This window comes from Astyanax mexicanus, chromosome 7 (genome assembly GCF_023375975.1).
Source record: "Astyanax mexicanus isolate ESR-SI-001 chromosome 7, AstMex3_surface, whole genome shotgun sequence".
In the NCBI taxonomy this organism is placed as follows: domain Eukaryota; kingdom Metazoa; phylum Chordata; class Actinopteri; order Characiformes; family Acestrorhamphidae; genus Astyanax; species Astyanax mexicanus.
This window is the reverse complement of record NC_064414.1, coordinates 42,459,444-42,487,000: the sequence shown is the minus strand read 5'-3', so window position 1 is coordinate 42,487,000 and position 27,557 is coordinate 42,459,444. Positions and strand designations below refer to the sequence as shown.

The following is a 27,557-nucleotide window of genomic DNA, read 5'->3' as shown; positions in this document are numbered from 1 at the left end:
AAGACACATGTATTGCCAATTTTAAAGGGGGGTCTTTGTCTTGTAGAACATTTTGGATGAGAATCTATTTAGTGTGACAAATATGCAATATTTGAAATTAAAAGGGGAAGGGAGGTTAAATATACTTTCACATAAAACATATTAGTCATGCTTTGTAGCTTAAAATATAACTGCTTGGTTAGGACACCTCAGTGAAACCAGCTATGGCTGCTGTTTACACTCTTGTTAAAATATAACCCACCCAACACACACACAAACAAAGACCAGTGTAGTAAAATGGAGTATTTACTGAATACAACAGACAAACATTAAGCACATAGTATTCATATTCTCTTGGCAAACTCATAAGGCACCCATTTAACCAGGAGCTATATAAAAATGTGTGATAATTACATACTATAGTGTGTTCTCTTTTAGTACCTATGCATTATAGAACACAGGAGAGGGCTGGGTAAGGCTATGGCAAAGCACATTTATATAGATGTACATCATTTCACAGATGCTACATTTCAATTGTGAAGGCTCCAAGGGTGCAGAATTTCCCAGAAAATAAGCAAAATAAAGTAAAACAAACAACAGACACATTAATTAAAGAAAAAATAAAGGGTCATGCATATGTACTGTATTAACTCAGCCCCCACTAGAGGTCAGCCTTGTGCTGAGGGTCACCCATTTTACAGGGCTAATTTAGATAAATAAAAGTTATAAACAGGGCTTTTATCATGTTTGAATGGGAAAACCTCTTGCTGCTCTTTTGTATGTGCTGCTTTAGGCCACAAATTACTTTAATTAGTACAGAAATGGGCTGATATGAAGAACTTCAGGACACATGTTCTCTAATACAGATATGGGCTCATGTTTGTTTTACTTTCTAGGTGTAAAAAAGTGAATTAATTCTCTACACAAAATGGATGTCATGTATCTGACATTTGTTCACGTTGGAGCACAATTTCTTTTCTGTAACTTTTGTACATACTAAACATGTATGCTAAATTATGCAAATAACAAACAATACCTCAATGGAATAACATTAAAATATGGAGAATTGTGTTCTTTGTAGAGGATGTATAAATTTACTTTAGAAAATGCAGATTGCTGTGCAATTTGAATAGCAGTGCCCATTGACTGTTCAGTAAATTGACGAGTTGGCAATATTTGACGAAGCAGCATACTTATTCTGGCACTAAATCTTTATACATTCTGTGTGCAGAGATTTATCAAATAGCTGAATAGAAAGAAAAACAGAATATCTTGTTTTTTCTATTGTGTTTTTTTTTGTTGTTGGGAGAAATGGTCTTTTCTGTGGCACTAAACAATAATTATGAGTTTTCCTGATGGGAAAGCTGGCATTTTAAGGGTGTGTGTTTATGATGTCAAATCCTTTTTAATATGCAGTCAGAAAACAGAAAAAAAATAAAACAGAACAAAAAAAAATAAAATAACATAATAAATATCCAATTAGGACTTACAAGGTGGTTTTCCTTTAAATGTTATAATAAAATATTTTCTTAAAAAATGAGAAATACAGACTTTAACTGTGTAATTATCGTAAGAGTTAGTCTAGGTATACCTCTTATAGCAACCGGTGTGAAACAGCTCCGAGCTGTAACTGCTGAATGCTATCATGCCTTATCAACTAAACACAGTAAATGGGAACCATTTTGTCGACAGTCTAAAACGCATTCTGTGGCCCTTTGGACCACTATATTAATTTCTTGCTCTATTTACTTTGCATACAGTCTAATATTATAATTTTATTTACATATTTATTATTACAGTCAATGTATATTCACTCTGCAAATAATCATGAATAGTTTTCCATATGGCAGGAATTGAAGTTTATCCCAGAAAGTAAGAGACGAATGCATACACGTCCCACACAAAAACAACTGGCTTGGTGTGAATTTCGCTAAGGCAGAAAGGTCAGTTCCCACATCTTTTCTTCTCCCACTCCAAGACTTTAGGAGGATTCATCTCGGCAGTTTAAATCTGTTCAAATCACCTTCTTTCAAAGCCCGTAATTGTACAGCTTTCACAGAAAGCAAAAAAAAAAATGGCTCCATGTCTTATTCCACAGGTCAAGCAGGAAAGGAGCGAAGACGGCATAAACCTGAACCGAGAGTGTGTTCAGTGTCTGATTTTGACCTCTCGCAATCCTCATTTTGCAGGACATCATATGACGTGGTCTCTCACATTAATATCATCTCATCTCCACAGATAAGAGCACACGTTAATGATAAGAAGTGACGAGTCGAACAATGGCCACTGTTCTCGCCAACAGTCCGAATTAGGTTGCGGCTCAGATTTTAATGTCCTGCGATTCGACCATTTTGGCTAATGTCTTCTTGACTCTTAAAATGGTGAGGCGGGAGGCAGGGTTGTGTGCCCAGCACTCGGACATTAGTTTCAGCATGGCCCTCAAGCACTGAGGAAACAAGATCAGCCACTCATCAGCACTCATTCTTACTTATATATTTTTAAAGTATATAAAAAAAAAATAATAAAAAATAAAAAAAAAAGGTTCCACACTCACCTCATCACTGTTCCACCTGTTAGACACAGTTGGCCGCAGTCCTTTGACACACACTACCTGCAGCATGTCTTCATAAGAAGGGTCTGGAGGGACCATCTCATAGTATGGCAGCTGGTACTCCTCAACTATTCCTAAAAACAATAATAAAACAAAATATGTACTACATTTTTACAAAAAGTCTCTCTCTCTACATCGACATTCCTGGCCTAGGACTGTACTTGAATCTAGCAAGGATAGACTATGAATTTACCACAAATGTTAGGACATATTTTAAATCAGTACCTCCTGTGACACAGCGTCTGGCCATCTCCCAAATTACTAGAGCGTAGCTGTAAATATCAGCCATAATGTAGGCCTGGAAGTGGTTCTTATTCAGGGTCTCATCTAGAACCTCTGGAGCCATGTAGCGGCGAGTTCCCATTCGAGTGCTCAGAGGAACGTCCACTTCATTGGTATCACTGACAGACAGTAAAAAGAAAATAAATTAGGCAAAAAGTTTTAACTTTAAGTTATTAGAGACACTTTAAACATTTTAATACAACCGATACAAGTCAGGTTAACCTTTGTTAAAATATTTCTTAATGATACAGACAAATTTACACTGACCATATGATGAATATGGATACACCCGCATTTATACTAGCATAATTGTTAAACAATACATCCACTAGAGGGCAGTTCAGAGTTAAAGCTGACAACGTAATCATGGCAACAGTATAGGAGGTAGAGATGAAGAGCTTTACTTGTTTTGCTTGAACTACTGGCTACATTGTCATTTTTAATTTCCAATGGTACTGCTCTAACTAATCCATGTCCATAAGTTTTCAAAGAGCATGCAAAAAAATAGACTAAATGAATCCAGAGTACAGATAGAAAGCTCTGCCCACATCTGTATTTAACGTTAACACATAAATTAGCCATAAAAATGCAGATTTACAGATGGTAAAGTTTCATTTTTCATATATTTTACCTACAGAAGTTAAACAATTTCCACAAAGGATATTTAATATACATGAGTAATGCTATGCCTACACTTTTTGGCTGTGGGAAAAACTATTTACAAATGTATCCTACCTTTTTTCCTTTTTGTAGTTTTTTAATATTTTATTAGCTTGCGGCCAACAAATATCTTTGTGATGGGAGTCTTAGACTGAGGCCCTACAAATATTTTTTTTGTTTCATATATTGTCCTTATAGGATGTTCAATGCTTTAATAAAATGTACAGTTGAAATCTTAAAGTGTGTTAAGCCACTTCTTTGTTTTGCTGCACTGAAGAAACTTAATCGAGTATCTAATCGAGATAATCGGTATATTTTTGATTAAACACTATAAAATCACAAATGATTATATAAATCAGCAGTTGTCTAGGTAATTCCACTTAAATAATTTACAATGTAAACTCAATACAGCAATGTATTGGCAACACTGGCAAAACATCTCAAGTGTTTTATTAATCTTCATCAGACGTGAACCTAGGTAAGCACCTGTTGAATTTGACTGCCAATCCCAGGTCTGCAATACAGCATGTGCCATTTTTCTTTATGAGAATATTCTTGCTCTTCAGGTCTCTGTGGGCGATGGCAGGTTTGCCCTGTGTGCCGTAGATCTCAGTGTGGAGGTGGCACAGGCCACAGGCTGCAGAGTAGGCCAGTTTCAGCAGAGACTGTGTGTCCAGGGTGGTGAACTTCAGGTAGTCGTAGAGAGAGCCATTTTCGTGGTAATCTGTGATCAGGTAGAGCTGTGTGGAGGTTCCTGTACCATTTATGTCTGCTGCTATGAATCCTGTTGCGTAAGGAATGACCAATTAGAACATGGCAAAGAAATGGCACTCATTGACTACAACAGTTTCAGATCAATACTGCATTTAAGACAAAAATATTTACATTTATTCAATAAATAAATTAGATTAGATTTACCCATTCTTACTTACCCAGTATATTTTCATGTCTCATAAGAACAGTTTGGTAGATTTCAGTTTCTCTGAACCAACTGGCCTCCTCCCGAGTGAAGAACACCTTCACTGCCACTTTCTCCCCTCTCCAGCGTCCCAGCCACACCTCCCCGTACCGGCCTTTCCCTATCAGACGCACTGTCTGGATCTGCTTTGCGATGGTGCGCTGGACCTAAAGAGAGCCCAAAAACACACAGGATTAAGAACAATAATAAAACACAAACAAAACACACTTAGAGACCCAGTTCCATTAGTGAGGTCCATTTGATGCTTCTCACCAGCAGAGGGAGCCCAGAACCACTGCCTGAGGTCTGTGACTGGTTGATTAGGTCTTTGAGAGACTCTCCAGCTGGAATGAGGTCTTCATTCTGTTCCAGGTCTCTGTGGTAGTGCTGCCTCTCTGTCTGCCACTTATACCTGAACAAGATGAACAGACCTCAGTTATATAACATAATACATATTACCTAATCTATGCCTTTCAATCAGTCAAGAGAATGATCCATTCAATCTATTCAATCTACGTGAAAGGCAATGTTCAATATAACTGAACAAAAAGCTTAATCTAGAGAATATCCAAAAATATACATAATCTACACAACTTCAATAAATAAAATGAATTTAATTTAATAAAAATGAACAAAATAAAAATAATAAATATAATTGAAATCTCCAAATTTAAATTGTCATTTTATTTGACACTGGTGGGACAGGACAGATAACACAAACATACAATGACTATTACAATTTTAGTTCACTACAAATAAATACAGTACAACAACCACTACCTAGTGACTTACCTGTAGTAACAGATCACAGTGACGCAGACAAGGGTACAGCAGCACACAGTGACTGAGATGAAAAATGCCAACCAATGAGGACCGAAGAATGTCTCTGTAAGACAAAGATAAGGGACTTTTTCAGAACCACAACACACAGATTAATTAATTTGTGAACTTTTATTTACAGCCTTTTATTAAGCGATGTATGGCTTATATTTTGGTTCGTCTCAGATAAAATTTTAAGTGCAAAAAGAGACTTCATTTATATAAGCCAGTGGTTTCTCCATCCTGGTCCTGGAGCACCCTGTCCTGCATATTTATTGCTTTGCCCAACACCTGGTTCAACTAATTAGTTAATTAACAAACTTTTACAGATTGTCAGGGGATGTGTTAAAGCAAAGACTCCTCTAAAATGTGCAGGGCAGGGGTGCATCAAGAACAGGACAAAGAAACACTGATATAAACTACAAGATCCACAAAATAAACCAAGAGTCCTTGTGACTACTTGCCAGCCGAAACTCGATCACACACTATGTGACAGCTGCTGTCAAAATCATGTGACTGGGTGGAATCTCACCTGGGTTTCGAGGGGGCAGCTCTGGCTTCAGATCCCGATTACAGAAGTCAGACCCACAGCATTCAATGGTTCGTCTTGTCTGTGCATACTGTGAATCCTGGTAAAAAATTAATTGCTGTTATATATTAACAATAATACTCCATGCCACTATGCTATTACTATTTGAATATGAAATGTTTAATATTATGGGCATCAATTCATAAACAATCCCCACTCGATTTTACCTTGCACTGAAAATGTGAGCCTTCATACTTCATGCAGCCAGAGCTTAGAAAAACCTCTCCATTTTCATCCTCTTCAATAATTGCAAAACACTGTCCATTTGTCCTGCATTACAAACAGATTATCCATCATAAGCGAACATCTGATTTGGATCTTTAAAAGGCAATGTTTGGTTGGGTCCTTCAACACACACACACTGACATGCACATGTGGTCACTCACAGACACGTGTTGTTCTTGGAATCCTCCGGGCAGTGGCCTGAGCAGTAGCAGCTCAGGAAGCGTGCAGCGTCCTCTGGCTCCACAGTCGAATCCACCCCTGACCTTCTCGAGTCAGGGCCATGCTTCACACCCGTTCCCTGCAGGACGTGGTCTGGGTTCTGTCCAGCTGCTGGAACACAGAAGGAGGGAACATTATGCACGGACCTCATAAACCGCAATTCTTGTATTGTGAGCGATAAGAGTCTACAATACATTAAGAATGTCTTTAAAAAGACTCCTATATCTCCCACTGTGCCACATATTAACACACTCCATCATATAAATAAGCAGGATGCAGAAATTGCACACTTTATGTCGGAATGTTGGTGGGCACCCAATTAAATGAAAAAAAAAATGCACTGAGCTATTTTAGGTTCTATTATCCAGCCCCTGTAGATATGTACTGCCAATACAATAGGAGTCTCTGGACGGGAAAAAAACACAACACAACATGAACCTGTTAGCAACATGTCGAATGCCAGCCATGGGCTAGCATGATATAAAGCTCCTCAGCACTGTGAAACTGTGTTCTCTAATCTCATACTACTGGGGTAAATTATGGAATTGGGGGATGAGGTGATGTGAGGTGGAGATCTTCCAACATCATGACCCCACTAATGCTCTTGTTGCTAAATGCATTTAAATAAACCCTCAAGGAATAGTAGCCTAGTAAAGCCTTTCCTGGACAGTGTTATTATTGCTTCTGAACATACAGGACACACTTCTTATTATCATCCTCAATTTTAGAAAATTGAAATTAATTAGGTGTCCCAATACTTTTTTTTTCCATAGAGTATATTCTTAGCACATTTCTCACAAACAGAGTCAAATTCATTTTCTTGATATTTGCAATCAATACAGAACATCCTAAGTAGCTCACTACAGTCAAACTTAATTCCTAGGAGAATAAAATGCCCAACAGACTGGATTAAAGGCTCTGGATATTGACCCGCCAATAATGAGCCAGCCTTTAAGAGGTTGAGGTGGCTGTAATTTGACTACAATGCAGGGCTCAAAAGGATGACATCATCCTTTAATCACATCCACGTTTGTCTGCTTCAGAGCCTGTTCTCTTTTCTTTATTCTACCTTTTCATACAGTTTTGAGGTGGCAGTTCATCAACCAGATGCTGAGGAAGTACAACACACTATATGTACGTGTGTGCGCGTTCATTCTTGTGGCTGCCCCAAGTGACTCCTCTGAAGCATGACTCTACTCCGGTCTTTCTAGTCTAGACATGTTGTTAAGACAGCTGATCACTGCCTGAGCCACTGTGTGAGGCACAGCAACATGGCGCTCTGGTTATCAGCTGAATTCCTTTCTCAGATCTCATTAAAAGCTTGTCTTCTCTTATTCTGGCTTGCCCTTCCATGTGCTGCTGCTGTTGCTGATCTGGAATTCTGGCTAGATTGTACTCTTAGGGCTAATTCTATTAGAGCTCAGTGATTAAATTGTGACCGGGGGAGATAAAGGAGTCTCTGTTGCACTTTGGCTCAGTTTATAATTCACTTTATACTGTGCACATACAAACAACGCAATGGTCCGGTCTATAGCAGGTCATCAAATAAAGCTTTTGCCTTGTGTGACATCAAGCACAATACATTTGAGTAATCAATAATGTTACTATATGCAAATAGCACCATTACATTGCTAATACTGTGTCTGAATATTGAATTTAATATGGTGAGAATTTCTGTTGGGAGTTTTTACTACTAGTTAAACTGGTCAGAACTGAGGACAACTATAATTAAATAAATGGTTATATTATATTAAATGTTTGGTTATAAATAATATGCAGTTAGAGTAGCTGCAGAAATCACCAGCGTAATCTATAGTGACCATACTTTTGCATGACTCACATGCAGGCAAAAGGGAGTCAGATTTCAGCAACACACTTCATTTTAATCTTCTGTTGTTGTATGGCTAATTATAGCCTGCCTTCTCTTCCCGTAATTGGTCTAAAGGTTGGTCTAATACTTTCAAACCAAGAAAGTATTTAAACAGCAAAGGAATCAAACCATGATTCAGCTTTTCTGTACTGAGACTACTTAAAATTCTGGTTCTTTGGCTTGGACTGTGGTTGACAGTACATTTCACAAGGAAGGCTTAAAGGTAGATGTAAATGTACCTTTGGTTTGGATCTTGGTCCACAGTACCTTTCACACACAACGCTTGAAAGTAGACGTAAATGTAGTTTACCCGTAGCTGTTTGCACTCATTGTTTGTTTGCTAAGGTTTAAGATTAGAGCCAGAGATGTTTTGAGCAGAGGTAAAGGTCAGAATTTAAATAATAATAAAAGTGTATTTTATGTCTGAATAAGTGATTCAATAATAAACCATGCTAATTATAAGATGTTTGGGAGAGTGTTAGGTTAGGGCAAGGTTTTAGATGGAGGTTAAGTTTAGTGTTGAGTTAAATAGCAAGATTAGGGCCAGGGTTGAGGAGAATTAGAGTAAGTCTACTTCTCTTACATACCAAAGCTTACTTAATGTAAGCAAAGTAGCAACAGTACACTGTAAAGATATGTACCTCAATGTATTCAGATACTTTCAATCGTGTATCAGTAACATGAAATCATCTATGAGCCCTATGAGCAATTTCTAACTTAAATCAATAAATGCTGTTGAACACTACAACAAAGAACCCAAAGAAAAACATCCAAAACCAGACAAATAACCAGTCAAAAGGAAACACCCACACAAAATATGAGCTAATGGAAGCAGTGTAGTTACATGAACTGATAACATTTGGTCTAATCATGAAACTGTGATAGCCTGCCTTTGAAGTCTATCAGCACAGGAAAAAGAGCAGTAAGATTACAAACTGAGTCGTAATGAAGCATTCAGCACAGCGCTCTGCTGGGAGTGTGGAGAGCCTGCATGGTATGCTCGGGCGATAACAAATTTAGACAAACGATTATCATCTGAACAATTACTGTGATTTCACAATATTATTATGAATTAAACCTGGTTAAGATTTACAGTGCCTTCGATCAATTTCAGTCTTGCACCTTTTTCAGGCGCCTGTTTTGCCGCATCCAGCGAAAACGGAAAAACATGAAAAAGAAAAAAATAACTTTTTAATGTATAGTCTACAAATTACTGATTTGTAGCACTTAACAGCTGACAAAAACATGGTCCAAACGAATTCTCCACACTCCACTCACATACCAAAGTATCCAGTCACTCCTTTTTAAATGGCCAAGATCAGGTTCTTTATAATATACAGCCCAATTACTATCACAGGCATTTAATTTAATTAACGGAAGGGTATCAAGCCTTCCAGCACTGGGCTGTGAAGCAGTGAAAATGACATCTCTTGGTACTGGCTAGAGCTCCAGCCAATACCTCTGAGATGAGTTTGAGTGGAATTTATGATCGTTTTCAAATTATTCATTATCAGTACCTGACCTCCCTAATGCTCTCATGGCCGAATGCCATATAATTCTTAAAGCAAGTGTTCCAAAATCTAGTGTAAGTCCTTTGCAGAAGAGTATAGAGGCTTATATTACAGCAAAAGGAAAACAAAATATATGTAAATGTCAATGCACTGTACAAAGAGTGAAAGAAAAGACTGATATATTGAATTATTGCAATATTATGTTTTGCCCATACTTACTTTATTATTGTACTGATTTTGGTTAATAGTTTACATGTAAAGATTGGTGGCAGTTTTTTTTCCTGAGTGAATAAAAAGTTTTTAAAGGAACAAAAAACAAAAAAGAAAGGGGAGAAAATACAAAAAGGATCGTCACTTATGGTATCATGGTATATTGAATTGTAAACCCTGTATAAATATAAATATCTTCCCAATACACAGCCCAACTATTACAGTCATATGCAAGGTGCCTTATAAGCCTAAATATGACTAAACGCATAATGCCTATTTGTCATTCAAACAAATAATTTCATTCAGAATGTAATTTAGCATGACATTAAATATCAATTATTGTCCCAAGGGTACTCTGGATGCTACATGGTAAATGCTTTAGACATCACAGCGGAAGAACTCTGCTCTAGTTAGTCTTTTGTCCATATATGGAAGATGTACACTTAGACACTTTGTACATGTGTGCTCATCTCGAACACAGCCTCCCATTTTATTGTGCCAGAACATAAAACAAATTAGACTTAAACTGTCTAGACTTAATACAAGCTCAGGAAATGTAAATGAAGTCATTTTGTAACTGAGCTAACCAATAATCCTCATGCAAGCAGTGGCATGGCCTTGATCCGAAGCGGAGAGAAATGGTGTCCCTGATGACGAGTGACGAGTTCAGGATAGAGCGTGGAGCCGGGGTGGAAAGTTAGAGTAAGGAACGGTCTGGACGAGGATCAAACAAGCCAGGCCTCAAATAGAAACCAGAAAGGCCTCCCACTCTCCCTCACTGCCTCAGACTCCCACTCCCTACTTCTTGACTCTCCCTTTGGGGCCTGCGAGTCATGACCTAAAAGTGCCCTAAAAATGTCTTTAAGAATACAAGGTTATATTCACTGTAATGTTGGCAAAGACAACAACAATACAGACGACATCCACTTGAAACACCAGTGTTCTTTGTCAAACTGAACTTTGACTATTTTGACTGCTGTATTCAAAGTCACCACCTCTCAACAGCAAACCTCAACAAAGCTCTTCAAGCTGACAACAGTGAAGACATTTTGCTTAGCTAAAGGCCCTGGCCCAGTTGCTGGACTGTGATTGGCTAAGGGCCATGACAGACAGAGCCGGATGCCTGTCAGGCTGCCAGGAAACATCTGAGCTCCCGGCCCCCGTATCCACATGTGTGCTTCATTCTGCCTGCAGTCACAGCGGAGTCTGAGGTCTGGCAGAGCACCCTCCCCCATAATGAGCCTCTCCACTTACTGCCAGACACACACACAGTACGTATGTGGAGCTGCTTCTTAAAGAGATACAGGACACAAGTTAAGGTGCTATGTAAAAAAAAGGACACCCTGTGATTTCACAATAGTAATAATGCTTATTACTTGTATACTGATTTCTGGTATCGTAAACTGTCAACAAACAACCAAGCTCTTTTTTGAACCACTATCTTTGAAACATATTACATTTTCATAATTTAATCATAGTTAACAGACTAATATACTTTGCATTATGTGGCTGTACAATGGGTTAAAATAAAATGAGCTGATATGTAACATTAAAAACTGGATCAGATAATTATCAATTACAGCATTATTGTGTCACCTAACTCACCATACAGTGTTTTTATATAACTAAAGAAAAACACTGAGTAAGGCGAATTGTTTTATTTTTAAAAAATCTGTATCATGCTTAAACAAGTTTTCATTATTTATAAATGAGAATTTCTGTCTATAGGTCTAAACAGCATTATAAATAAGCTGTTTTGACCTTGACAACAGCCCGGTAAAAAACTTTAAACCAATTACTCATTAGCCAAATTAATATATAATATAATATATAATGTAATAATATTTTGAATGATAGTGACTCGAACTATATTATATGCGTGCAGCAACAAAGGCTGAGCGAGGTATCAGTTCATTGTGAACCTCAGCTCAACTGTTTATTTCAAAGGGAAAAATGATTGAAGCCCAGCAAAGGAGAACAATTAGTTTAGGACCTTTATTTATTATTTTTCACATCGATTTTTGGTAAATCCAACAGCATCATTTTAAAAGTCTCTGCTACAGCAACAACTCATTAACACTTCCCACATGTCAACAACAAACAAATAACAGACCACAAACAGGCTATTAACAAGCATGGGTGTTCCAACAAAACAGACACAAACCAAGGTGTTAAAAGATGCAACAGCAGGACCAAAAGATCTCCTATGAATTAAGCCCTACTCAGAATCATCCTCAAGTGAACTGAAAGCGAATGAAATCGAGTGAGAGAGTGTTTCCTGAGAACAATGGTCTGGGGGAGTCAATTACCCCAGAGCCAGTCTGACAGTGTTATACAGGAAATAGTCAATGTGCAAAAAAGGAAGAGAGAGCAGCAACAATCAGTCCAACAGCTTCCTGTAGTGGCACTGGTCGGGAGACTTCAGAGAAAGCCACTGAACACACTGACTCAGAACAAACTAAAGGAGCAATGGTAATTAAAGACCTTATACTGAAATAACAGGGGAACTACTACTGTTGCACTTTTTAAATCGTTTTTAATCGAGCATGCTTACCCCAATTACATAAAACAGCTAATTAATCATTTTTACACTACAGGTCATCATCCCATTGAAATTACTGACATTTGTTTAAAAATCCTGTATTTAGATTTATATTGCACTAAATCACATGTTTAAAGGCTTTCTTCAAAACACCCAGCCAGTATCATAGCCTATTAACTTATCAGTTTCCCTGTGATATAACACTGTTTTCAGAGAAATCATCTGCTGATGTTTCTGTACATTTCACAGACTGTTCAGGGCAACCTTTTTACAAGGCTGATAGGCTGTTCTTTACAGCAGCTTTAGGTGAGTTTATTGTACCAAGTGAGCTGACTGGCGCTGTTGTGCTTACCCGGGAGCAGTAGCGCAGCTTTTTATTGACCTCTAGCAAACAAAGATATCAGTTTCTCTGCACATCCCAGTGCACATTATAAAAAAAAATGAGGCATTAAACCACAGTCATATCTCTCTCCCTCATAATATCTCTATGACAACTTAGCTGCACTAAAAAGAATGCAAAAAGCAAAAAACCCAGAAGTATTGGGTTTCTGATACAACTGCAGAGCGGAATTTGAGCTAACCAATCTAAAATCAAATCATTTCATTGGAGACTGTTTGGCAACAGCTTTAGTAATGATACAATGATAACATTTCAAAAAACCATATTCTTTGATCATCTTGAGTAAAGTGTCAGAACAATACTGTTCTCTATGCCCTCGATCAGCTGAACAAGAGATTATGTTGATCACTAAAAAACTACATGAAGGCTTATTGAAAAGATGGCGTAATCATTACAGGATTGTCCCAATAAAATATGTAACATGGAGAGCCACTAACTGTCAGTACAGTAAATAGTCCATATAAAATCATTCCCTATTAATTTCAATAACCACACAACAGAAAAAAGGAAAATTTGCCTTACCTTCAGCTGTAGGACACAGAAGAATGCAGACTCCAGCCAGAACGATTGTGAAAAAACGAAACCGGGCCATTCTCGAAAAAACAGCGACTTCTGATAAAACACCACCAGGGCTTGCAGGTGCGTCAGACTGTATGCTGAGCTGTTAACTTGGTGCTATTGGAGATGCTGAAAATGTGGCTTGATGAACGACAGTGATGTCCCAGGCAGAGGAGTGAAGAGGATGAGAGAAGAGGATGTGATGGCACTAGAAACTCAGAGCTTCGTCCTAATAAGGTCCTCTATTCCACAGCACTGAAGAAGAAGAAGAGGGAAAAAACTGCATCAGTACCTTTTAATCTAGAACCAGATAGTGTCTTCCTGTAATTCTCACAAACATATTATGCACCAAAGACAAACACATACTGCTCATTTTAGACCCAATTATTTCAATTTATTGTCAAAGCAAAAGAGCAGAAATAGAGTTAAACTAATTTTGTTTTAACTTTTAAGCTAAAAAAATGGTGAAATGCAGATTTTAGCCATAAACTTGGGAAAAAGAACTATAAAGAACATATAATAGTGTGAAATATTACATGTGGTCCAGGCATGGACATACATTTTTGAATTTTCAGTACTTTTGAAACTCTGTCAGAGCAGGCACTTTTCCAGAACCATTTCTGGCACTGCAACCTGCAATGGAATATAAATATAAATATTAATAGCCTTTGCACAGACTCACATTAAGTGTATTGAATTAGTTGTGTGCAACTTACTGACATTAAATTTATTAGTATGATAGGACAACGTTAGTACATATTTTCTCATTATGTGGTGCAGAGGTAGCTGATTAGTAATTACTCCAGGTTTTATGAGGATTCATATTTTTATATAGGATTTATGACCAGGTTTTGGTTTCAATACCCAAGTTTGCCACACTGTCACTGTTGGGTCCTAAACCTGGAGACTGCAGTGAAGGCTGCCCACCGGTACGGGCATGCGTGCTTAAGGCCTATTTATGCCTCTTTGTTTAATCTAAGCTGTAGCATTCTCCGCACCTTCCCAAAAAAAATGTCTAAATTCCCATATATTTAGTAATTTAACCAACTTAAAGTTACTCAAAGTAAACATGGAGAACTTGGCATCTTGTTCAATAAAATGGCTTCAGACACCTTTACCAACAGATTCAGGTACACAATTACTGATGTAAATTTTTGGAAGGTGCTGGACCATTCACCCATCGATCCTTTTCTCTTATTTTATAACACCGCCCATCATCGCCTCTTGATTTTTTCCAGACTTGACCCCACAACCCCTGTCAGACTGGCGCTATTCTTGAATACCGTAACATGCTCAAATTATTTGTTGAAGGATGTTCCGCAATTACCCACACTGGCCCTATCCAGCGTTAATAACATGATGTGTCTGTTCCCTTGTAGGCTTGTATGTCTCTTTGCAATTAGTGGCTGAGAGCAGAGCCTCTGCTGAGGGAGGGGGGGCAAATTAGTGGCGACGTGGGCCGGTGTCTGTCACTTTTGATTTGCCCGAGGGGGACAAAGAGCCCCGACCTGTGCCCCACTTTTCACACATCCCTGACTGGATAACAAGGCAACAAAGTGGGCCTCCTCAAGGCAAGGGGACTAGACCGCCATCGAGGCACCTTCACAGAGGGCCAAGAAACATGGCTGCAGGGGCCCGAGTGTGTATGCAGCTTTACTGATGAAGAAACCTTGTGTGCAGCATTACAAGTTTGTGGCAAAGGTCCAGACCTGAAAGACTCACTTTCAAATATTATTTTAGCTTTACAGAGGCCCAAACAAATGGTAAGAATAAGAGAAAGATGCACAATGGTAGAAAGCAGGTTGAAAAAGCAATGGGCCTCTCAGCACATTTGAGAAAGTCCCTTTTATGGAATTGGTTACAACACTGGTATTAACGTCCAGCATGGGAATAACTCACCCTGACAGAAATTCCAAGCCACAACAACCAAATTCACTCAGATGTGGAAAAAATGACCCACTGTGACTGTATTTCACACCATTCTCAGACATGTGGTCAAGCCTTAATATACCACTGGAAACCAGAGTCAAAATGACCAGCTATTTCCCTGAGCGAGAATGTAGCTGATGCTCCACAGGCTTCTTTGGATCTTACAGATTTCCTTTGGACTTAAATCTTTCGGTAAACTTAAAAAAAGGCATTCTAAGCTTCTGTCCACAAGAGATAGCACCCACTATTCAGCTCATAACTCTAGATTTAGTCTTTGGCACAACTCCAAACTCAAACATCTGTATACTTTGCAAAATTGGCCTCCAACAGTCTTGGTTTTGCAATTATGCATACAATCCATTAAACACATTCTACACTAGTGGTGCAGGGAAAAAAAATCGATTCGAGCTTGAATCGCGATTCTAACATTAAATGATTCAGAAACGATTCTCCTTTTCAAAAAAAAAAAATTTTTTTTTTTTGGGTGAAGCTACTGTCCGCAGAACTCTAACTGTCCTGCGCGGCTCAGCTACTGACCGGCAGAACTCTTTAATAGTATGAGCTCCGCAGGACAGTAAGAGCTCCGCAGGACAGTAAGAGCTCTGCAGGACAGTTAAAAAGCTCCGCAGGACAGTTAAAAAGCTCCGCAGGACAGTTAAAAAGCTCCGCAGGACAGTTAAAAAGCTCCGCGCGACAGTAGGTGAGCATCCCTATTCTATACTACCATAAATACGTATATTTTTCCATTTATACTACACATTTTAGGGCTGGGCGATATGGAAAAAAATCTTATTACGATATAGTTTTTCATATCAGCCGATATCGATATGTATCACGATATAAATCAAATCACTTTCTGTTACACTTAAAGGTTTCTATTTTTACTCAGAAGTGACAGAATAAGGGAGTTATGGACAAAATCACTAGCAGGCTCAGAGCCTTGTGGACAGACACTAGGATGTTAACATCTTGCCAGGTGGGTACAGCTTTTAAATTAATTTTAAAAAGGGGACAAATATATAAACTAAAAAATATGTAAGACCCTTTACATTATATGTCTGTTTAATTTAAATTGCAATAACACTTTATTTATTTTTATAAAATTATATTTAATCAAAAGATCATTCCCCTCCCTGAATGCAGGCAACTACATAAAGCAAAATACAAGAGTATATCACAGTGTTCATTTTGACAGGTGATTTTGATACAGTCTTAGTCTTTTCACTAAAATGTATAATAGTTTTAGTTACATTTTAGTCTATCGGATATTATTAGTTTTAGTCAGATTTCAGTCTAGTTTAATTTTGGTCATATAAAAAGTATGTATTACATATGTTTTACTGTTTTTCTATTTTCTATTTGTTGTAATTTTAGATAATTTACTGCTTATGTTTTTTTTTAAATAAGAGCCTTTAGTTTTTTTTTCATTTAAATTAAGCTAACATTTAAATATTTAAAAAAAAAAGTGGCCTATAATGGAGGTGGGAGGAATAAAGTCAAGTTTCTGAAATGATCCACTTCTACTGCAGTACAGATTTATACTAACATTACTGGCTTTCAGTAGACTAGACTTACATTACTTAAGTGTATTTAAAACTCCAGTTCAGTAACAGCAATGTTTAGCTCAGTTCAAATACAGCTAGACAGATTATATAATCTTCTGTATTTAGTAAAATATCCAGCATAACAGACTCTCTATCTGTTAAAAACTATAAAACACAAAGACAGAGGAGAATGCTGCCCTCAGGGTTTTCTAACAGAAACAGTGAGAGTTAGGAAAAAAGATGGAAAGTGCTTCCTTTCTGTGTGTTTATATACTAACCCCTCACTCGTGCTGAAGTTAACCTTAATTTACACGAAACGTGGATTAACACGGCTAACGTGCGTTACCCATTAGTTTATTAGAATGTAAAAAGCAGTGAAAGCATCTTAGCTAATGATGACAGATTGCACAGATCCCTTTTACACCTAAACATCGCTAACTTTAAACTGGAGACAAGCTAATCTAACTAGCAGCAAACAGAGCAGCGTTTACCTGCCTTCAGAAATCTGAACAAGCTCACCTCTCTAAATATCTTGGAGACGCATGCCTCATATTTAAAAGGTGAGTTTTCCAGTGTAGCGCCGCTGAATAGTATAAATGAAGTTTATCCAGTAAATGGGAGAGAAGGAGCCGCTATGTGAGGAGTTCAGAGTGGAGGGGCTCGGGGGGTGGGGCGGAGGGGGATGGTGGAGAGGGGAGGGGAGGGGTTGTACTGGGCTGAGCAGCAGTTCAGCGTGCTGCCTGATCTCGTGCTGCGCCTTTTCACAACGCTACTTAAACGGGAAATAGAAAATTTAGTTTATCGAATTTCTCGCCCCGACTTATCGCGATATATAGTTTCCTCGATAACTATCGATATCGTTTTATCGCCCAGCACTAACACATTTATTCACTTAGCATCTCCATTTTTTGTTGTTTTTCATCAGAATCTAAAAGTTGTTTTTTAAAACTCAATAACAATCTAGATACTGATAAAATCTTTTTATTTCAAGGGTCCCCCTATTGCAACTCTCACAACAAACATGTATAGATGTTTACAAACATTTATCTGCATTCATGCACTGCATATTATGGTGGTTAATTCATTTTGTTGAAGCATCTCTCTTTAAGTGCATGTGGGGAATGTTTATTTAGAGCCTAGTGAGAAAAGCCTGCTAGACTGGCCAGTTAATGGTCAGGTTTCTTTTGGAGAAGTTGTGATAGGATGTAGTCAGAAACAAACCTGCTCATCCTATATAGGATATCTGTCTGCAGAATAAACAAAGACTGTTTATGTTTATATATGCAATGTATGGGATGGTTAAATTTATGTATAGGACAATGATAAACAAAAATGAAATGGGTACGTCAAGGTTATCTATGTTAGTCTAAAGCTCTCTAGCAGACTACCACTTGCTTGTGATTAAGAATAAATAAGTTCTAAGTTCACCCTTACTTTTTAGCACACCCCTTCTAATGAATGCATTCAGCTACTTTAAGTTGCACCTTTAGCTGACAGATGTGTCAATGCTGCTTTTAAAGCATGTATTGACACTGTCTACAGTGGCATGTCAAAAAGATAATCAATGTTTTTCTCGTAACCTGCCAGTGGTACTAATGTTGACTGATTGCTATACAAAATGAATGCCCACTGTTCACTGTGACTGTGCAGAGGCAGTGGGTATAGATAGCTCAGCCAGCACAGGCATGCCCTGGATTAATGGAGACACAGCTTACTGTAAAGAAAACAAAAAGCTCACCTACAGTACAGGTGAGAGACATGTTTGGGTGTTAAAGGAATGAATCAGACAAAAGGCTTTTCAGAAACCTAACACCAAGCACAGTACACCAGGTTAACTGAGGTCAAGGCTCTTTTACAATAAAACACTTTCAGTACGCCTGGGATCATTGTGTGATCGATACAGCCTGTGTAAAAAAAAAAAAAAACACAGAACAAAAAACTGGCAACAAAATTTTGCCCACAGCTACCTCACCCACACAAGTGTTTGCAAGAAAGTGGGAAAAATTTAATCTAGTCAGTCCATCAGAAAGATTTAGTGAACTGCAAAGTGCAACATATCTTACAATTATGCATGCAAATACCTTCAATCTGAACAAAAAGGTGAACAAACACAAAATAACTCGATCATTTCACCTTTCTAAACAGGTTACGCCACACCGAACCAGACGCTGAATTAAGATAAGATATAGTTTGGCGTTTCATTATACACTGCTGGAAACTGAGCGTTCACTGGCGCCATACATTTCTGTAAATGGCAGCAGAATCAAAGAGGGTATTGTACTGTGGTTGTACCTTGGTGCACCTCAGTAGATTCCCTGACATCTAGCCATCCTCAGGGAAGAAATATGTTCTTTTCCACACTCTGTGAAAGGTTATACAATGCAGGGTTCTGTGTATGCAGTCCTAGAACTACTCCTTTAATCTTATTGGAGAAACATAAGAGCACTTAAAAACATTCTACATAGAATTAGTCTAAAAGGTTTACAACAACATGAAAAAAGACTTGGCCAGGCTAAAAACTGTTCATGCATTGAAATGGTTCTACAAGCTGAATTGTTTCTAACCAATTAATTAATGTTTCTGCATAAACTTTTAGTCACAATACTTTGGATGCTACTGAGTTTGCAGTAGTTCCAAATATTGAAATTACTGACATGGGGCATTAGCAATCACTTAGTGAGCTCTCGGATTGCGTCTTTCAGCAGTTTACACACAGCGACTGGGCTAGTGACGGCCCCAAAAACAGACAACAAAGATTTGATGCTAAAATCATGTAGTGAGAACTTGAAATAACTGTTTGTAGCAGATGTTCTGCACCGTATTGTTATTTCATTCAATTAATTTTATGTGTTTAGTTTTACTCATCTTAATTTCTGACCATCTGTGTAAATAAGAAAAAATACTGCTTTTTAGATGTCCAAACATTTCCATATAAGCTTTCAGATATTGCCCTCCCCAAAACTTTGAATTTATTGCTTGTTTTACGGGTAGAGTATAAAACAGCATCAAGTACTTAAAATGATCTATTACAAACACACAGTGCAGCAGTGCAGAGAAGAGCAGCAGAGCGCATGTGTTAAATAAATACCACTTAGCCCCTAATATCACAACTCATTCAGCTGATACCCCTGCCTAGCTCGGTCTGGTGTTTATCTACCCCTTCCACTCATTGCCTGGCTTGGCCTGGCTCCCTGGTCCCTCCTGGGGCCCCTCCTTGCAGGCAGCGCTGTGTGCTGCGGCTACCTTCCCTCCATGTCGGCGTCCTGCCCGACATGCCTTTCAAGGCTTGCTACACTGCAGGGCAGACTTTCTGGCTCCACTGCCATTGTCCGTTTGGCTGCTTTGCGCCTCATCCCGGGAATGGATTAGCATAAGAATACTGAAGCACACTGAGATGTGCCCCCTGACCAGCTCCCTCTCCATCATCCTCCCTTTTCCTTCTGCGTTTCAACTCTGGCCCTCCATTTCTCTACAAACCAATACAATTAATCACCACAACACTGCCTGCTGAAGAGTTTGCTGACCAGGTATTCAAGAGGCTGCAGAAATAGGCACATTGTGGAGTTTTATGACCATAATACACAACTGGATGAGAACTAAATTTATTGTGTGTAGCACCTAAATGCAACGTGAGCTCTTAGACAGGTTTAAAAGTAAAATTTTATGGGTATTATACATATTATGATAAATGCAGCCTTAAAGTAAAAGAGCAAATGTTTACAAAACACCATTATATAGCAGCACCACTGGTCAGGCTGTGATATAAAATATGAAAATTAAATGCAAACAGTATTCTAAGGAAATGAGAGACAATGCTGTAGTGATGTCATAGATTAGAGAATGCTACAATACAAATGGAGATATATAAAGGGAGATGTGTTTATTTTGAACATGTTAGGGTAAAGCAAGCTAAAATTTCATAAAGATTACATTTATTATCTAATACGTTTGGTTCTTTGATCAGCTTCTCCTTATCCATCACCACAAAGGAATTTTTTTGTAAGTATTGCACATTTCAGCAACCATATACTACCATAATGTACTGAATCGTGAGAACCAAACCATGGTGTGGATCCATGGAGGATTAAACCAACTCAAGACATCTGAGATCCTAAACACAAGCTTAATATAAGAACTGCTTAATTAAATGCATTACAGATTAAATGTCTACATACCATAATGATATATCCATTTCTCTGAGCCATGTTGCCAAAACATGTGGTGGACACAGTGGCAGATTGTTGAGGTCATTCAGATTAACACAGCAAGTTTCTGCAGAGAAAAGAAACAGAACTTTGGGTCAATACTTTTTTTATATTTTGTGTGGAGAGAAAACAAACATGGGCTATCGTTTCTACTTATTCTTGGTATAATTGCAATCTTACATTAATTATAATACGTAGCTACTGCACTGGGATGAAAATTTAGAGGAACTGTTTTTAAAACACAACACATCTAAAGAACTGTGAAAATCATGCAAGGTCAATTTAAGCATTTAATTTTATTTACTAAATTGTTCACTAAATTAATTATTTTTACTAAAAAACATTTAGGGACCCCCTCCCCCCACACCTTTTTTCAAGTATATGAACTCTAATCTCTTTATATTCTTACAGAACCACTACAGGCAAAACCTTAAGGTTTACAACCACCTAGAAAACATTCAGTAGAAAAAAAAAACTCATAATCGCAAGCTCTTATTACTCCCACCATAAGTGTCACTTCTGTTGATGTTCTGCAGGACATGTTGCCTTAAATGGGAAGAAACAACTATATGTGCAGAAATAAACAACAAAACAATATAAAATATATATTTTATGTCCCCTATACATTCAATATGTGACTCAAACCAGAACAAAAACATTTAGCAGACTAAAGCATCACTAAAAAGCTCTTTTTTATTCTAAACACATGAGATGAGAAAACATGCAATCACAGCAATTGTTCTAGAATCCCAAGCCTTTTGAAACTCCAGTCACTCTTATTCAAATACAACCTATTCCAGGTTACAGGCATCTATGCATTCTCTGTGTCTGGTGCTGCTCTAAATAATTTACTCTGATGGCTGAAAGTATTTAAAGCAAGATCAATACCATTAAAGGACAGCTGGGGGCTTACTCAATACACAGGGACCACTTTCCCAACAGAGGCTTCCCAATATCTCGACTTTTATCAAAGAAAGTGAATAAGCAAATAAAAAGACAAGCAAAATCACCTGCACTCACCTTCCCCCTGCACTAGAAACCCTCCTAAATCTATCCTCGGGTAATAACAGGTCGGTCGCACGGTTTAGGAAGATATGCTTTTATGCTGCGTACGAGGCTCAGGCCTGAGGTAGATGATATAAGAAAGGGAGTGAATGTTTTCCTCTCCTGCTCAGCCATCCTGTCTCCACTGTTAGTCAGAGTGGTGGGGTGGAGTGGAGGGGGGCCTGACTTTAGAAGGTGCAGAGGGCTGAAGAACACAGGCAGCGATGTGAAATCTGATCTAACCAACCTCCCCCACCTCCTCCAACAACCACCTTCCTCCCCAATGCCACCTCGTCATAGCCTCCGCAGAGCAATCCGATCCTCTCTCCTGCTGAGATTGAAATACACTCCTAGAGGGCTCCGGGCCACTAAACCTGGGCTGGGAATGACAAGATATTCAAACAGAACTGGCAAGCTGGAAAACAAAACAACCAAAATGTTGGTGTGAAATGTTCAGCTTGATTTCAAAAGATCATCGCTCACTGAGAAATCCTTTTTTAACATTTTAGTACTCTGTAAACGATCATTTAGTTTGGCATGTTTGCATTCACGTCTTTCTATTTACTTTATCACTAGCACTGTGCGTGTAGCGGCAGACCTTTACAGGTTGTATTTTTACAGGGAAAAACATATCCAATTCATAGTCAATCAGAGACTGTTCCATTGCATATTGAGCTCAGATGGATGATATTCCAGCTTCACTTATTGCTCCAACTCAAACTTCTGCAGTGAAACCTGAAGACAGGAAGTATAGAGACTAAAAGCACAAGGAAATGTTGAATTTTCCATCACTGCAAGATTGACCATGTATATTCTGAAACACATAAAAAAACAGGCTATTTCACCAGCAATGTCTAATACCTTGATTTCAATCCAAAATCAGAAATTACATAATTGGCACACTGCTTACATACCAGCCCAAGCTGAATTCATGTTCCATCATCCATTTCTTGGCAAGTTAGTTAACCACAGCATTGTTGGCCACACAGCCAGTAAACTGGTACATTTGAAATTTTAAAAGCTTGTATACATTTCTACTCTGAAAGGGGGTATTCAATGGCTCATTGGTAAAAGCAATGGTTCTAAACAGAGCCAAAATGCCTCAAAGCTGTTCTTTATAAATCTAATTGCTCATTCAAATACAAGGAATACCTCTTGGACAGTTCTTCACAAAGACTTCTACAATTATTAAAAAGTCAAAGAACCCTTTTAACTGTGGAAAAGAACTAACAGACACCAAATTATACTGCTAAATAATAAATGTGACAAATCTGTGAGTTACAACCAGATATTTGCAAAGCAAACCATCCTTAAAAAAGTACTGTCACTTGTGAGAAATACAGTGTTAAGCAAAGCTAAATGTCAGAGATGAAAGTATTGATTGCTTATGCATTGGTATTCACCAATTTTCAGGCCAAACACACAAATGGCAATCTGCCTAATTAAGCTGGTCATGCTTACAATCCATAAGCAGTTTATCACCATGCTGTCTTTGGAGAAGCACACTAAGGAGTTAAGAAACTGACCCTGATGTAAGTTTACAACTGATTAGCTACAACTTCATATGGTTGTTACATCGCTAGACCTTTTAGAACAGGAAATCCCTCCTGCTGTATTCAAACCACATACAATATGAGAGATATAGTGATGAATGTATATTCCCACACACATACACAATTTTATACCTCCCAAAAAAGTCTTTTGAAGCCCATGTATGAGTGTGTGTATGTGCACAAATATGAAGTCAATTTAAAGTGACGATCATTATAGCCATTTTTCAGCCAAAAAATACTGCCATAAACCACTCTATTACCCTAAAGTCACTACATCTGGAATTCATGCATAATTCATGCGATCTGTAGCAGAAATCAGGCAGATTCCAGCAGCATGACACATCTAGAACTCAAAATCACTTTACATCATGCTACAAACAGTCACAAATAAACCATACACATTTATTTTGCTTTTCTAAATTTTGGCTGTTGTTTTATGTAAAAAAGGGGGGTTGGGAGTGTGGAATGTACAGCTGTTTGGCATATGTACTCAGCAAGCATTTAGCTTTCATTTTGAGGAGTAAATTCACTTTTTTGCCTTTGGTTGTCTTGAATGCATGGTATTTAGGTGCCATCTGTTTTTTGACCCCCTGTAGCCCACACTGGCTTTTTTCTTTAAGGCCTGAGACAGTGAGTAAAAGTAAGGTAAAGTCACCCTCCCCCAGTGTCTACAAATTAAAAACAGCTTGTTTAACTGTTGAGGGAAATAAATATGTAAAGTAACGTTGCCTGTTTAAAAACGATTGACAAAACATTTATTAAACAAATATCTATACGTAGACAGTTGCTTATTGTTGCTTCCAAAATTAGGGGTATTTTTAAAAATGTGTCCTGCTTTTGCAGAAGTAACTGTCTGGACTGCAAACCAATTTACAGAATAGCATTTAGTGACTGCAGCAAAAAAAAATCTTAGCTAGATTTTGGACCTCTGCTGTTAGTTATGAACTAAACTAAAAGTCAGTGTTTAATCATAAATGTTTTTGTTTTTAATATTTTGAATACAATGTTTTAAATAATTTTATGAATAATATTTTTTTTATTTTTAGAAAGGGAGAGCAGTCCTTTTAAAATGGTTCAATCTGGCCACCTTTGAAAAACAAAGGTTTGGACATCCCTGGACTAAGTAGTAAATCTGTGTATTTGTATTTTCACATCTGTGTCAACATGGGGGGACATTTTAACCCATAAGAGGCAAGACCCATTTATGAATTACTGTGGGCATTTGACTGATCCTGATGTTACACAAAGGACAGCAATAATACCAACTTACATTTTAACATTTACAGCAGAACTAGTTAACAATATGGAACATTAAACATTTTAATGGTTGGGCACCTGTAGAAGCAAAATACACTTTTAAAAGGAGCTAACGTTAACTAGTTTCATCTACAGCACTCAGCAAGTACACCAACATTGACAAGTACCTTACACCAAACTTGAACGTATTCATTACAAGAGAAAAGACAAAAACATTAACAGTGTAACTGAGATAGATACGACATTAATATCTACAGCTTTACCTAACTAGCTAGCTTACAAAGTTTGACGATAAATCAGCTCATTTAAACATTAGTTATCTGCTTCTTCTCATCACAACAGTTATTCTTCTCACCACAACGTTAACCAAATGGCATTACTGTTTAGACTAGGCTGTTATTAGGATAAATAACTAAATAAACAAACATCTTCACATTAAATATTAAATTAAATTAAATTATTAAACTCACCCCAGACTCTTAAAAACAGGTCACAAATATCTGCTTGGGCGAAAATCGCGCTGGCTGCCAAGCTGTCGTCGTCAAGCCAACAGGCTAACTCTGAGCTAACTCCAACTAGCTAGTTAGCTAAATTCTAAGCTAAAAGCTAAATTAAAAGGAATTTCCTCACAAAAACCGACCAAAATCGGTCGGAACTTCATTTAAGTTAACTAAACTGAGCCTTACTTACAGAACGTAACTGCTTCTGTAACTAAGACACTTTATATCAACTTACAGCGACGAAACTTGTTAGTTAGCTAGCGTTAGCTTTCTGTTGTTATATCGAGTCACGAAAAAACATCAAGACGGATAACGTTAATCATTTAATTAAACTGAGCTAGGTTAACTGGCTAGCTATATAACTAATTAAACCAGTCTAAGATAGTCTGTTAATGAAAATAGTTAAATTCGTTTTATCTAGTTCGCTTACAATAAAAAAATGCAACCATACAGACAATGCTAGCGAAGTTAGCTAGGTTAGCTTGTAGGTCAGGCAGTGGTGGAAAATCCAGGTCCAGAATGTAAGTTAGCTACAAACCTCGCCAAGATTTTGTTCCAACTACATATGTACTCGATTTACCACATTTGAAAATGTTTGTAAACATTTTAAACATTTTTATTCTCGTGTTTGTATTTTTCCGAACTTTCTCAGAACAAAGAATTTTTAATTCAAGGCTTAAACAGTAAAAATCCGAACCGGGATTTTGTTTCAACATTCTGGGCAGCACCGGTGAAGCTACGCTAAAGAGTATCTGCCCAGGGAGTTGGAACAAAATCCCGGTACGGAATTTTACTTCCGGGACCTGGATTTAAAACAGCTTGTTCTGCGAAAGTTTACAAAAACACGAACTTACACGAAAACTAGTATAAACATGTTTAAAACGCCTTTGTATCATAAAAAGGTTTAAAAGCTTTTACAGAACGTTTTATATTACAAAAGCCTTCAATTAAAAATTCCTTTTTGTGAGACACTTCACAAAAAACACAAACATAACTTAACGTTACTATAAACAAACACGAGTTGAAATAAGTTTAAAACGTTTTACAAACGTTTTCGAATACAAAAAAATATATCTATATAATGCGTTTTGTAGTTAGCTTACGTTAGTAATTTACGTCCTGGATTTAGGTTAGCTAAGAATTTGCCATCTCTTGTTCTGAACAAGTTTACAAACACAAAATCACACGAACACGATCGTTTAAAACGTCTTACAAAACGTTTACCACACATTTTCTAATGCGAAAATTAATCCATGTAACCTAGCTAGGCCATAAACTGTGACCACAAGCTCGGTTATAGCTAAAGCTAGCTAACGCTAGCTACGCTAGATAACACCGCCAGGTAGGTAAATACAGGTAAGTTAACTAGCTAACCTAACTGTTAGCTTAGCTCAAAAAACTTAGTCAAAAACTCGGTTCAAAGTCATTAAATCTAATTGAACTTACCTTTCATGCGACTCCAGGTGAAATACCATTAGATTAAGGCCATCTGTAATTCTTCATCCAAAATAATTTACGATAAGCAGGCGCTTTTGTCTGAATAGCTGGGTTAACTTCTTCTCACATGGGATCCAGATTCTCCACAGCCTCAACAGCACGGACGGTCGGGTGGTTGGTTGGTTAGCAAATACACCCCAACGTTCAGGTTACTCAGTGAATCCAAGCCACAGCGAAGTTTCTGCCCGCTTCAGAAGCTCCATACTGGCGCCTGTGCATGCCTGCTGGTACCCAGCACCCTCTACATTAAAATATTTAACACCTCCAAGCAGCAGCGACGCAGGAAAGACACCCAAACGACTTTATTATTTACCTTTTAGTAAATGTACGACTCAGCAGCGCCCCCCAGCCCAACTCAGAGTAAAGACATCCACCCACTCACCGCTGCGCAGCTCCACCACTGCTACTCATATACTCACACTGCACTGCAGCAATTCATCACCATAAACCAAGATTACACTCATTTTGTTAAATAAATAAATGACGCTCTTTTTTATAATTAACTAATGCTGATAACGCTATAATATCCATGTGAGCATACTGTAAATCATAATATTTTCATATTTTCAATATCAAATCATAATGGTAGTTAAAA

General features: G+C 37.8%; 1 protein-coding gene across 6 annotated transcripts; it reads right to left on the bottom strand.

Moving 5' to 3' along the window:
• Positions 1 to 267: 267 nt before the first annotated feature.
• bmpr1aa (bone morphogenetic protein receptor, type IAa) lies at positions 268 to 27,282 on the bottom strand. Of its 6 annotated transcripts, XM_007258757.4 has the most exons (14): positions 26,912 to 27,281; positions 21,082 to 21,178; positions 13,993 to 14,066; positions 13,398 to 13,688; positions 6,285 to 6,453; positions 6,066 to 6,168; positions 5,842 to 5,938; positions 5,283 to 5,376; positions 4,764 to 4,902; positions 4,465 to 4,657; positions 4,019 to 4,316; positions 2,816 to 2,991; positions 2,534 to 2,664; positions 268 to 2,425 (listed from the first exon to the last, which is right to left on the bottom strand). In XM_007258757.4, exons 4-14 carry the CDS (start codon positions 13,465 to 13,467, stop codon positions 2,300 to 2,302), a joined length of 1,596 nt encoding a protein of 531 aa, XP_007258819.2. In that variant the 5' UTR covers positions 13,468 to 13,688; positions 13,993 to 14,066; positions 21,082 to 21,178; positions 26,912 to 27,281; the 3' UTR covers positions 268 to 2,299. The 6 variants fall into 6 exon arrangements, with proteins under 6 accessions (XP_007258819.2, XP_007258820.2, XP_007258818.2 ...); XM_007258758.4 differs by lacking the exon at positions 13,993 to 14,066 and having other exon boundaries at positions 6,285 to 6,450; positions 26,912 to 27,282; XM_007258756.4 differs by lacking the exon at positions 13,993 to 14,066.
• Between the last annotated feature and the right edge of the window lie 275 nt (positions 27,283 to 27,557).